This window comes from Arabidopsis lyrata (assembly GCF_000004255.2).
Source record: "Arabidopsis lyrata subsp. lyrata unplaced genomic scaffold ARALYscaffold_7, whole genome shotgun sequence".
NCBI lineage: Eukaryota > Viridiplantae > Streptophyta > Magnoliopsida > Brassicales > Brassicaceae > Arabidopsis > Arabidopsis lyrata.
The window spans coordinates 976,472-987,725 of record NW_003302549.1 but is presented as its reverse complement, the minus strand read 5'-3'; the positions used below and the strand labels follow the sequence as shown (position 1 = coordinate 987,725).

The 11,254-nt window shown below is 35.0% G+C and overlaps 3 protein-coding genes across 4 annotated transcripts; all 3 read left to right on the top strand.

Annotated features, from left to right (window-relative positions):
* Window positions 1-3: 3 nt before the first annotated feature.
* Window positions 4-2,777, top strand: LOC9305027 (probable cinnamyl alcohol dehydrogenase 6). Of its 2 annotated transcripts, XM_002868910.2 has the most exons (6): window positions 11-335; window positions 431-544; window positions 1,439-1,728; window positions 1,825-2,048; window positions 2,117-2,270; window positions 2,372-2,777. In XM_002868910.2, the coding sequence occupies exons 1-6, from the start codon at window positions 235-237 to the stop codon at window positions 2,578-2,580; spliced, it is 1,092 nt and encodes a 363-aa protein (XP_002868956.1). In that variant the 5' UTR covers window positions 11-234; the 3' UTR covers window positions 2,581-2,777. The 2 variants fall into 2 exon arrangements, with proteins under 2 accessions (XP_020872684.1, XP_002868956.1); XM_021017025.1 differs by lacking the exon at window positions 2,372-2,777 and having other exon boundaries at window positions 4-335; window positions 2,154-2,265.
* Window positions 2,778-3,617: 840 nt separating this feature from the next.
* LOC9305026 (cinnamyl alcohol dehydrogenase 7) lies at window positions 3,618-5,762 on the top strand. Its single transcript, XM_002868909.2, has 4 exons — window positions 3,618-3,929; window positions 4,148-4,261; window positions 4,454-5,121; window positions 5,377-5,762. The coding sequence occupies exons 1-4, from the start codon at window positions 3,844-3,846 to the stop codon at window positions 5,580-5,582; spliced, it is 1,074 nt and encodes a 357-aa protein (XP_002868955.1). The 5' UTR covers window positions 3,618-3,843; the 3' UTR covers window positions 5,583-5,762.
* A 2,130-nt stretch (window positions 5,763-7,892) lies between these two features.
* LOC9305024 (cinnamyl alcohol dehydrogenase 8) lies at window positions 7,893-10,046 on the top strand. The gene is made up of 4 exons (XM_002868907.2): window positions 7,893-8,080; window positions 8,160-8,273; window positions 8,883-9,550; window positions 9,705-10,046. Exons 1-4 carry the CDS (start codon window positions 7,995-7,997, stop codon window positions 9,914-9,916), a joined length of 1,080 nt encoding a protein of 359 aa, XP_002868953.1. The 5' UTR covers window positions 7,893-7,994; the 3' UTR covers window positions 9,917-10,046.
* Window positions 10,047-11,254: the final 1,208 nt, after the last annotated feature.

The window sequence follows — 11,254 nt, the reverse complement described above, 5'->3', positions numbered from 1 at the left end:
ATTTGTTAGTATATAAACATAATAAGTAATATTTTTATGTTAAATATGTTGAGAAAAAAATACATATATGAAAGTCAACTGTTGATTGGTATCGTATGAGAGACCTAAAGTCAACGATATTTCTCACACGAAACGGCAACGTTTAGATCCATTTCTATTCTCGCTTCTATATAAAAAGAAAGGTAGTCTAGGTCGCTTAATTGTTCGAAAATAAAGAAATAAAAAGAGTGAGAGATGGAGAGATTGTCAGGAGAGAAAGAACAGAGCGTAGAGGCGTTTGGATGGGCCGCAAGAGACTCCTCAGGCCATCTCTCTCCCTTTGTCTTTTCTAGAAGGTAACGATGATGGTGTTACATGATGGATCGATGATTATTGTAGCCATGATGATAATCATAATCATGATGATGGTGATGGTATGTGCAATGTGCAGGAAAACAGGAGAGGAGGAAGTGAGAGTGAAGGTGTTATATTGTGGAATATGTCATAGTGATCTCCATTGTCTCAAGAACGAATGGCATTCCTCTACTTACCCTTTGGTTCCTGGGTACGCAATTTTTTTTTTTTTTAAATAACATTATTTTCGTAAAATTTTCAGTTATGTTAAAAAAATTATTATCACTGTGTCGGTTAGATTATAGTCCCAGTAAATTTTGTTTTTTATTTGATGTTAAGACGACTAGTTTTCATTCACATTACAATTATAAACAATGTAAATTTTGATCCGAAAAAACCGAAATTTTGCTTATGGTGATTTAAATACACAAGGATTATTATATTGGTTTATTATAGGTGAAATGAACTTAACATGTATGTTTCAGGAAATATTAAAAATATTGGATTTGGTTGGTAAAATGCTTAATTATAAGAGATCAAAATATAATTGAGTGGAAGTAAATGTGGCAAGTTCTTGTTTGTCCACTGTTTATAGTGGAGCACTTACTTTTAGTTCTTTTCTTTCGGCTAAATTAAATATATTTGAATAAAAACATTTTAGGCAGATAAATTAATTATTACTCTGAAATAAGTTTTGCAAAAAAATGAGCACTCACCTCCATTGTTACCATCATCACTTAAAGTTGACTATTACTAGCTTCTACCCTCTCTTTTCCTGTTGTGACAAATGATTTCTCATATAGTGATGACATTTTTTTTCTTTTGTTAAATTCATTTAGTAACTTTATTATAAGTAAATCCACACACACACATATCAAAATTGAACGTTATGAACAATGAAGATATTTAAGTGCAACACAAACTAAATACATGGGTCACTCTTTTTATATTGTTTTAATTTCAACTGTCTAAAAGCTTTTAAATATTTTTGATATAAATAAAGACACGATAAACATTAATTATAAATTTTATTTTGTTATTATTGCTAGTTACATTTCCAGATTAATGTAAGAAATATATAAACATGGGGTTGTTTTTAGTACAGTCACGAGATAGTTGGAGAAGTGAGTGAGATAGGGAGCAAAGTAAGTAAATTCAATCTTGGAGACAAAGTCGGTGTGGGATGCATAATAGATTCATGCCGCACTTGCCAAAGTTGCCGTGAAGATCAAGAGAACTACTGCACCAAAGCAGTCGCGACCTATAACGGAGTTCACCATGACGGAACAATTAATTACGGTGGATACTCCGACCACATCGTCGTTGATGAACGTTATGCCGTCAAAATTCCACACACATTGCCTCTAGCTTCAGCCGCACCTTTGCTTTGTGCAGGTAATTTAAATCATATATGGTTATACTTTAAAAATATATATACAATTTATTATTGAATTATTTTAATTAATTTAACGTGTCTAACGTAACATATAGGCATCTCGATGTACAGTCCTATGAAGTACTTCGGATTGGCCGGACCGGATAAACATATCGGAATCGTGGGGCTAGGTGGTCTTGGACACATTGGGGTGAGATTTGCTAAAGCATTTGGGACTAAAGTCACGGTGATTAGTTCGACCACTGGGAAATCTAAGGATGCTCTTGAAACTCTTGGAGCTGATGGATTCTTGGTTAGTACTGATGAAGACCAAATGAAGGTAATCTTAAACCATATATTATGCATATAAAACGTAAAAATTGTTATCAGATTTCAAATTTATGTTAGGCCGCAACGGGAACTATGGATGGCATAATTGATACAGTTTCTGCATCGCATTCGATTTCACCTTTAATTGGACTACTCAAATCCAACGGTAAACTTGTTCTACTCGGGGCAACGGAGAAGCCATTTGATATATCTGCATTTTCCTTAATATTGGGTATGCATATATAACGCTTAAGTAATAGAACGTTATATTAGTTAATTTATTCAGCCTTTCACATCTAGACTATCGAGTATGATGAAACCATGATGCGACAGGACGGAAATCGATAGCGGGAAGTGGTATTGGAGGAATGAAAGAGACACAAGAGATGATTGATTTTGCGGCTGAGCATGGCATAAAAGCAGAAATTGAGATCATATCCATGGATTATGTGAACACCGCCATAGATAGACTGGCAAAAGGGGATGTTAGATATCGATTTGTCATCGACATTGCTAACACATTGGCTGCTACTCGATCTTAATTAAAGTCGATCTTCTATCTATATACGTATTCAAAATCGTCTCTGGATTTCAGTCCCACGAAACTTAAGGATATAATAGTCTGTTTTATATAAATGGAGTATAATCAAATAAATGTAATTCGAGTGAATATGTTTCGAACGAAAATGACTTACATTTCCAAAAGCTATGAATTTTCAAATTCAGAGTTTTTTTGTTTGGAAGAGGCATTGATGAAATTGGCTTGTATCAACCGAACGTATCTTATGTTATATTGGGTGGACTTAACTAAATGTATCAACCGAACGTATCCATGTGGGGTCGATTGAACACGTTTTAAATATGAACGTATATGTTATGTTGTGTGGACTTAACTAATTATGTTGTGTGGATGGATCTTTAAAATTTTGCTGTAAAAATTAGATATACATAATTCTCTTCCTACAATAATTGTAACTGATGGGCCATATCCAATATGATTCGTAATAGAAATGTACTTAAATGAGTTACGCTTTCAATATTTCGAACGCATTATTTCCAAATATTTCCATTTTTTTTTCAAAAAAAAAGTTGTTAACTGAAATTTGACAGGAACTGCTTTTGTGGCAAGAAATTCTATAACTTCTTTTTTTGGTGAAATGTTTTTTAATCATTTTCTTCGAAAAAAATTGCATAACTTCAAAATTTGTTTTAAACGGGAAATTGTTGGATAAATGATGTTTTAGCATGAACACTATATAATGTTTTTTTTTTTTGTATGAATGTAAAATTGTATTCACCAAAAAAATAGAATGTTTTTTTTTTCATGCAGAAAATTGCAAAATCTTGTCTTTGGCAATAAATTACAGAATCAGTTTCTGTTTGGCTGAGATTTGAGTTATCGCATGTTTAGGGAGGATAACTCGCATTATTTATTAAATATAAATGAGGAAAAAGTTGTTAAATTAAGAGAAATGACGTTTACTGCACTACAACCATAGCTTTAAATCAGCAGAATAACCAATTGCATTATTGATGAACACATCATTATCAAATAGGTTGGTTGATATGAGCATGATGACTCAAGCCATCACACTACTACCAGATCGAGTAACCATTAGGGACCATCGATTCACGTGGACGTAGTGAATATGGTCCTTGTAAATTAATGAGTACGTAATTGTCCTCATTCACATATCGATCGGTTCCACAGACAGACCTTTCCTGTATAAAATTCGACATCTTTCCTCTCATTATTATCTCTACACTTCTCATCTCTCAATCCCATTCGCTTATTGTTTATCCATATGGGAAAGGTTCTTGAGAAGAAGGCGTTTGGATTGGCCGTGAAAGACGAATCTGGAATTCTTTCGCCTTTCAGTTTCTCTAGAAGGTTTCAATGTTTTTTAAAACGAATATTAATTAGACCCTTGTTAGAAGTTTTTCATATTTAAAGTTTGCATGAAAATGTAGAAACGTTTATTTTTTTCTTGAATATAATTTAACATTAAATTCAAAAAAAAAAAACGAATATTAATTAATATCTATCGATTTTGTTTGCTATGATCCGATAAGCTGTTTTTGTTCTAATGATGATATAAATGTATATAGGGAGACGGGAGAAAAGGATGTGAGGTTCAAAGTCTTGTTCTGTGGAATTTGCCACACTGATCTGAGTATGGCCAAAAACGAATGGGGATTTACTACTTATCCTCTTGTCCCTGGGTGAGACAAATTTTCTATATATACTCAAAAATAACATATTTTGTTTTAAAATAAACTATCAATGCTAGCAAACGTGATTATTATTATTATATTAAATAGTATCAAAGGCTAATGAGACATGTTTTTTTTTTTTTTTTTAATGAGACATGTTAATTTAAGTGATGACATTTAATCGGAATTCAATTGTTTCAGGCATGAGATTGTTGGGGTGGTGACTGAAGTTGGAGCCAAAGTGACCAAATACAACGCTGGAGACAAAGTCGGAGTTGGCTATATGGCTGGCTCATGCCGGTCATGTGACAGCTGCAGCGATGGCGAAGAGAACTACTGTCCAAAGATGGTCCTGACATCCGGAGCCAAAGATTATGACGATACCATGACCCATGGTGGTTACTCCGACCACATGGTGTGTGCTGAGGATTTCATCATCCGTATTCCTGAAAATCTCCCATTAGACGGTGCCGCACCACTACTCTGTGCCGGGGTCACGGTCTACTCCCCGATGAAGTATCACGGGCTCGACAAGCCCGGTATGCACATTGGTGTGGTGGGACTAGGCGGTTTGGGTCATGTAGCAGTGAAATTTGCTAAGGCTATGGGTACTAAAGTTACGGTTATTAGTACTTCAGAGCGTAAGAGAGACGAGGCCGTTAATCGGCTTGGTGCGGATGCCTTCTTGGTGAGCCGTGACCCGAAACAAATGGAGGATGCAGTGGGGACTATGGATGGTATAATTGATACCGTATCTGCAACCCATCCGCTTCTTCCGCTGCTTGGTTTGCTTAAAAATAAGGGAAAACTTGTTATGGTTGGTGCACCAGCGGAACCGCTCGAGCTCCCTGTTATGCCTCTCATCTTTGGTATGAACCTATTCGCCAGTCATCTTTAAACATTATCAAACGATATAGCCAACAAATTTGCGTTATACAGTATATCGATAGTTTCGAAGAAATCGGTTATAGTAACAAATCCGTATACTTTCAATCGATAATTAAATATAGTGATTTAATATCCGTCGCTAAATTATTTTATCACAAATCTAACCACATTTGAAGAGTCAAGTCGATAAACGTTGAGAACATGTTTTTTTTGTGTGTGTGGTTGTATACATATAGGGCGGAAGACGGTGGTGGGAAGTATGGTAGGAGGTATAAAGGAGACGCAAGAGATGGTGGACTTGGCTGGAAAACACAACATCACGGCGGATATTGAGCTCATCTCTGCGGATTATGTCAACACCGCCATGGAACGACTTGCAAAGGCTGATGTTAAGTACCGATTTGTGATTGATGTTGCCAATACAATGAAGCCAACTTCTTAATTAGAAAGCTAAAGAATTGAATTTCCCCAAAGCTTTTTTCATGTTTTTTGCTTGTTTGGTTGATGTTGTTTGCTGACGACTTTTTGAGTAGTACTACCAATGCATGTACTTTATCAATTCAATAAACTTGAATATTGTATTTAATAAGCTATATATATGATTAGATTTTGGGGAAGTTTAATTAAAATTTACTCGGATTGAAGATTCTAATTGGCCATATTGTAAGATTGCAATAATATATATATATATATATATATATATATATATATATATATATAATATATTAGACACTTTAATTAAAATGAATAGGTTGAAATGTGTTGAGTATGAATGATAGAAGCAGTGATGTTTGACCGTCAGGAGAAATTAACGAGAACACTATGGTAAATGGATGACTAGAAGGAAAAGATGAGGTTTTCTCTCTCTTCTCTCTCCCATATCCTTTAGAGAGAGAAACACTTTTCCTTTTGCCGATCGGATGTTTGTCCGACGTTTAGCCGTCCCAAGTGACTTGGGCTTTTGCCCGGTATCCTCCAACTCCGTTAGAGGAGATAGCCGGTTTTTGTCCGGCAAATCCGGCTTCCATAAGCGGTTTTGGCTGGCTTTTATCCTTCCTCGCCGTCGATCGGTTGTATACCGATTGCTTTTAGGTTCCTTTTTGTTTTCTTTTAATAATTCTATGGATCTGAGTTGGTAATTAGTCTTTAGGTGATGTTTGCTTAAGATTAATGTCTCCGACTTGTGTCTTTAGAAACCTTGATTTGCAGGAAATAGTTCTCAAGTGATTATTACATCTTTTCCAAAGGATTGAAGAATATTCCGAAGCATATTACGATACCCTTTTGTCGTTTTTTTATATTGAGCTCTGTTCAGATCAAATTCGGTGGTAAACAAGGATTCTTCGTGCGATGTTTCGACGAGGCTTTCCTCACCGGATTCGGTGCTCGTCGGCGACGGAGATTGATGTCGGTAACCTTCTGATGACTCATCAACACGCGTTGCAGTTGTAATCTCAAGATGACTCGTGATTTCGATAGAGTCCAAAAATTAAAACTCCTTTTGCTTTCGATGTAATTTTGGTAGGCCCTTGTTGGGCTTCACTCTTTTAGTTCTGCAAAATCAGCGTGGCCTTTTAGACATTGTAACCAACTTTTGGTTTGTTCAATAATAACACACTCTTGGGAAAAAAAAAAAATGGATGACTAGAAACTACGAAGATATTTATTGGTCAGATTTCGTAGGACTGATTAAATCAAAACTAGTTTTTTTTAGACAAAGTGCATGTATCTTAGAAAATTTTCAATGATTCCGATTTTTAGCAATGTAAACACATTTTTATTATGGAATTCGTTACGTGGACGGAACTGAATTGAGTTTCCGAATGGAAAAATATGGACCACGTGAACAGATACATATATGGTTGAGTTGAGCAAAGTTCAAAATGGTCAGTACACACTGACTAATTGTCAGTATTTTAACAACGTTAATTTCGTGGTCCACGAAAACAAAATGACTATGTGGTTGCACAAGGTCCTTGTATATTGATTTTCAATGTGCTAACCAAATATATGATTATATGCGCAGAGATAACGATTGAAAATTATTGTTGAAATATAGTATTTTTAAAAAAAATTGTTGAAATTTAATATATGTATGTGTTGTATATTGTATATTTAAATTCTTAGACCAAAAAATATTGTATATTTAAATTAAAATTTTATTATTTTCATAATCGTTAGTATATAATTATGTCACATCTAATACAATTAGAAGACAAGTTCGACTTTTCATAATAAAATAAAACATATATTTGATCTAATAAACATTTTCCGTAGGTGCCCACCAAATCCGTAGCACCATCAAATACCTAAGATTATACTTTCGATTTCTAAAAATCTTTTGGTTTGATTTATATAAATGATAATATTAACACAAATGATTAGGCTTCAAGTGTTGGTCGTCGCTGTTTAAGTTTGATATACTATTCATGTTCCGTGACAATTTTAAAACTGAATACATGAAACATGTTTTTTTTTTTTTTTTGCATTTGATTTTAGTAATTGAAAAGAAAAAAAAATAACACCAAAAAAGCAAGAAACTAAACAAGGAAGAAATGAACGGTCGGTGAGGAACTCTCGTGAAAGTCTTCAAAATACTTTTAACGAAAAAACAAAAAACAAAAAAAAACCAAAAGAAAAAACAGAAAAAGAAAAAGAAACTCTTGTGAACGTAAGTGCATGGACCTAATTGCACCCGCTCACGTCGGTTCCACAATCCTCTCCTATATTAAGGCCTTTGTCACTCCTCCTTATTATCTCAAACTTCTCATTTATTAATAAGTGACATTTAAACAAAAAAAAATCAAATCAGACACTTACTTGTGAATCCATTTCTCTCATTGTTTGATCGATTATGGGAAAGGTTCTTCAGAAAGAGGCGTTCGGGCTAGCCGCGAAAGACAATTCCGGAGTTCTGTCTCCTTTCCGTTTCACTAGAAGGTTTTAAAATTGTTTTTATAATCTTTATCGATTTTGTTTCAATGAATTGAACCTAAGTTGTGGTGGGATTAATGTGTAGGGAAACAGGAGAAAAGGATGTGAGGTTCAAAGTGTTATTCTGTGGAATTTGTCACTCTGATTTGCATATGGTCAAGAACGAATGGGGAATGTCTACTTATCCTCTTGTCCCAGGGTAAGACATGTATCCTATTAAATATTTTCTTAACCAGAAGTTGTCTCTTAGTGGTAAAGGACCTCCAGCTGGGGGTACCGTCACCTGAGTTTGATTCCTGGCCACTGCGGAATTCACATAGCGGCTGCAGGTTTCCAGGACCACGTCAGTTCCGCTTGGACACTACGCTAGTCGGGCCACTTCGGTGGGACCGGACACCTAAGTTATAAAAAAAAAAAAAAAGTGAAAATTGCGAAAATTATACTCAAGTCCGGTCTGATACTACTTGAAAAAAAAAAAAAGAAAAACCTATATACTAAACCCAAAAATGCATGGGTAAGCTTTTTAGCAAAAAAAAAAAAAAAAAGAAGATCCACGATAAGCTTCGTCTGGCTCATGTTTTTTTTTTAACAAAAAAATCATGTTATTAATTATCAAGGCTCAAACCGGAGTGGGCTTGGGCCTGAGTAATGTTTATCTCTACTCTGTCCTAATCCGTCACATTTAATTCATGTTTATTCTTATTTTAGTTGAAGTTAAATCTAACTATGTCCGGTTTGATTATTTTGATTAATCCCAAGGGAATTATTTTCTCCTCTAATGCTGATATTAAATCCGAATGTTTTTCAGGCATGAGATCGTGGGAGTGGTGACTGAAGTCGGAGCCAAAGTGACTAAATTCAAAACCGGAGAAAAAGTTGGAGTCGGGTGCTTGGTCAGCTCATGCGGGTCATGTGACAGCTGCACCGAAGGTATGGAAAACTACTGTCCAAAATCGATCCAAACGTACGGATTCAAGTACTACGACGACACCATAACATACGGTGGTTACTCCGACCACATGGTTTGCGACGAAGGTTTCATCATCCGTATTCCCGACAATCTCCCCTTGGACGCTGCCGCGCCTCTCCTTTGTGCCGGGATCACGGTCTATTCCCCTATGAAGTATCACGGGCTCGACAAACCCGGTATGCACATTGGTGTGGTAGGATTAGGAGGTTTAGGTCATGTAGGAGTTAAATTTGCCAAGGCTATGGGTACTAAGGTTACGGTTATTAGTACTTCGGAGAGAAAGAGAGACGAGGCGATTAATCGGCTTGGTGCGGATGCTTTCTTGGTGAGCCGTGACCCGAAACAGATTAAGGATGCAATGGGGACTATGGATGGTATTATTGATACCGTATCTGCGACTCATTCGCTTCTTCCATTGCTCGGTTTGCTGAAGCATAAGGGAAAACTTGTTATGGTTGGTGCTCCGGAGAAGCCACTCGAGCTACCGGTCATGCCTCTCATATTTGGTAAGCTATATTTGTAGTAACAAATCCATATATATATGACTTGTGCTAAATTGGAGTGTTTAGTCAATGAGGCGTGAAAATAACATTGAAATTGTGTTTTTTTTTTTTTTTGGTGTGTGTGTGGTTATGTTATTGACTTATTGTGTATATATAGAGAGGAAGATGGTAATGGGAAGTATGATAGGAGGGATAAAAGAGACTCAGGAAATGATAGATATGGCCGGGAAACACAACATCACCGCGGATATTGAGCTTATCTCTGCGGATTATGTCAACACCGCCATGGAACGGCTAGAGAAGGCCGACGTTAGGTACCGCTTTGTGATTGATGTTGCCAACACATTGAAGCCTAATCCTAATTTATAACTCTTAAGCATTAAATTTCCTCAAATCGTGTTTACTTGTTTGGTTTTTCGTAATAAGTTTCCGTGTTGTTTCTTGATGAGGTTGTATAACTATATACATGTGGTATGCTAAATTTTCTGGTTTTATATAACTTAATTAAAGAATACATAGTTTATATAACTATATTTATGTGGTATGCTTTAATCCAATAAATGAATAGTATATATTATGATAAGATTTTGGGGGTAAGCCAAGAGTTATATATTAGTATCTAAGGTTTGAATAAATAACACTGTTAAATACCAAAATTTAAAGATGAAAGAATAAAAATCAATTTACACTGTGAAAAAATCAGTTTATCATTAGGTGAGAGTTATCAACCTGATATTAAATTATCATGCTAAGACCACTCACAGTGGCATATGTGTGGGTATAAGTGTTAATAAATTTATATTGTTATAATAAAAGAGAGAGAAGTCCAACCAAAAAAAATAAAAGAGAGAGAGAAGAGAGAGATAGAGAGAAGATAAATGATTCTCCACTCATAACGCGCCACGTGGCCGTAACACCCGAGTCTTATGTAACACCCGAATGCAACATTCTCAGCCACTGTTTGCTTATTTTCGAATTTTTTAATCCTCACACCCCACAAAAAAATATGCCACTGTGGTTGCTCTAATGTTTAAGAATTATCTATCTTCATATTCGATGATGGAGCAATGGAAGTGAAAAGTCAAAGAGGATAATAAATGAAACCGTACGATTTGTATTGCGTTTCTTCCAACAAGAGAGGAGACAGTGAAGTTCGAGTTTGTTCCCAATGCGAAAGCACTCCATTCCTTGATATGGCTTCTCTTTCTTTACCTCGTACCTTTTACCACACTTCTCTCTCTCTCTTCCCTAGGTCGATCCTATCTTGTCTGGATATTATATTACATCGTATTACATAGTAATATATATAAGAGATTTTTTGCTTAGGAACATGATTTTGAAGGCATTAATCTTTTCTCGACCAAATGAGTTTACCCACATTGAACTATATATAATATATGTTACTGTTTTTTATATTTCAAAATCACATATCAGTTTAAAATTTTAGAACTATGTAATTTAGATACTCAGAATTGGTGAAATTTTCAACTATTTAAAACACTCGCAAGTAATTCTGTAATTGTAGCCATTTTATAATAGAGAACTTGGAAAACTCTATTTTATATTAGATTATACACCTGTTTAGACACATTTGGTTTGCATATATATATATATATTAATATATATATTAATATATATATTAATATATATATTAATATATACATAGTAAACAATAAGCATGCATGTACATATAATATATATGTAAAT

Bases quoted from the DNA above. Each gene is read 5' to 3' on its own strand.
- LOC9305026 (XM_002868909.2), top strand. From the start codon at position 3,844: ATGGGAAAGGTTCTTGAGAAGAAGGCGTTTGGATTGGCCGTGAAAGAC. The intron at 4,262-4,453 runs GTGAGACAAATT...CAATTGTTTCAG, and splicing joins ACTTATCCTCTTGTCCCTGG to GCATGAGATTGTTGGGGTGG. The intron at 5,122-5,376 runs GTATGAACCTAT...GTATACATATAG, and splicing joins TGTTATGCCTCTCATCTTTG to GGCGGAAGACGGTGGTGGGA.
- LOC9305024 (XM_002868907.2), top strand. From the start codon at position 7,995: ATGGGAAAGGTTCTTCAGAAAGAGGCGTTCGGGCTAGCCGCGAAAGAC. The intron at 8,081-8,159 runs GTTTTAAAATTG...ATTAATGTGTAG, and splicing joins CCTTTCCGTTTCACTAGAAG to GGAAACAGGAGAAAAGGATG. The intron at 8,274-8,882 runs GTAAGACATGTA...AATGTTTTTCAG, and splicing joins ACTTATCCTCTTGTCCCAGG to GCATGAGATCGTGGGAGTGG.
- LOC9305027 (XM_002868910.2), top strand. From the start codon at position 235: ATGGAGAGATTGTCAGGAGAGAAAGAACAGAGCGTAGAGGCGTTTGGA. The intron at 1,729-1,824 runs GTAATTTAAATC...CGTAACATATAG, and splicing joins CGCACCTTTGCTTTGTGCAG to GCATCTCGATGTACAGTCCT. The intron at 2,271-2,371 runs GTATGCATATAT...ATGATGCGACAG, and splicing joins TGCATTTTCCTTAATATTGG to GACGGAAATCGATAGCGGGA.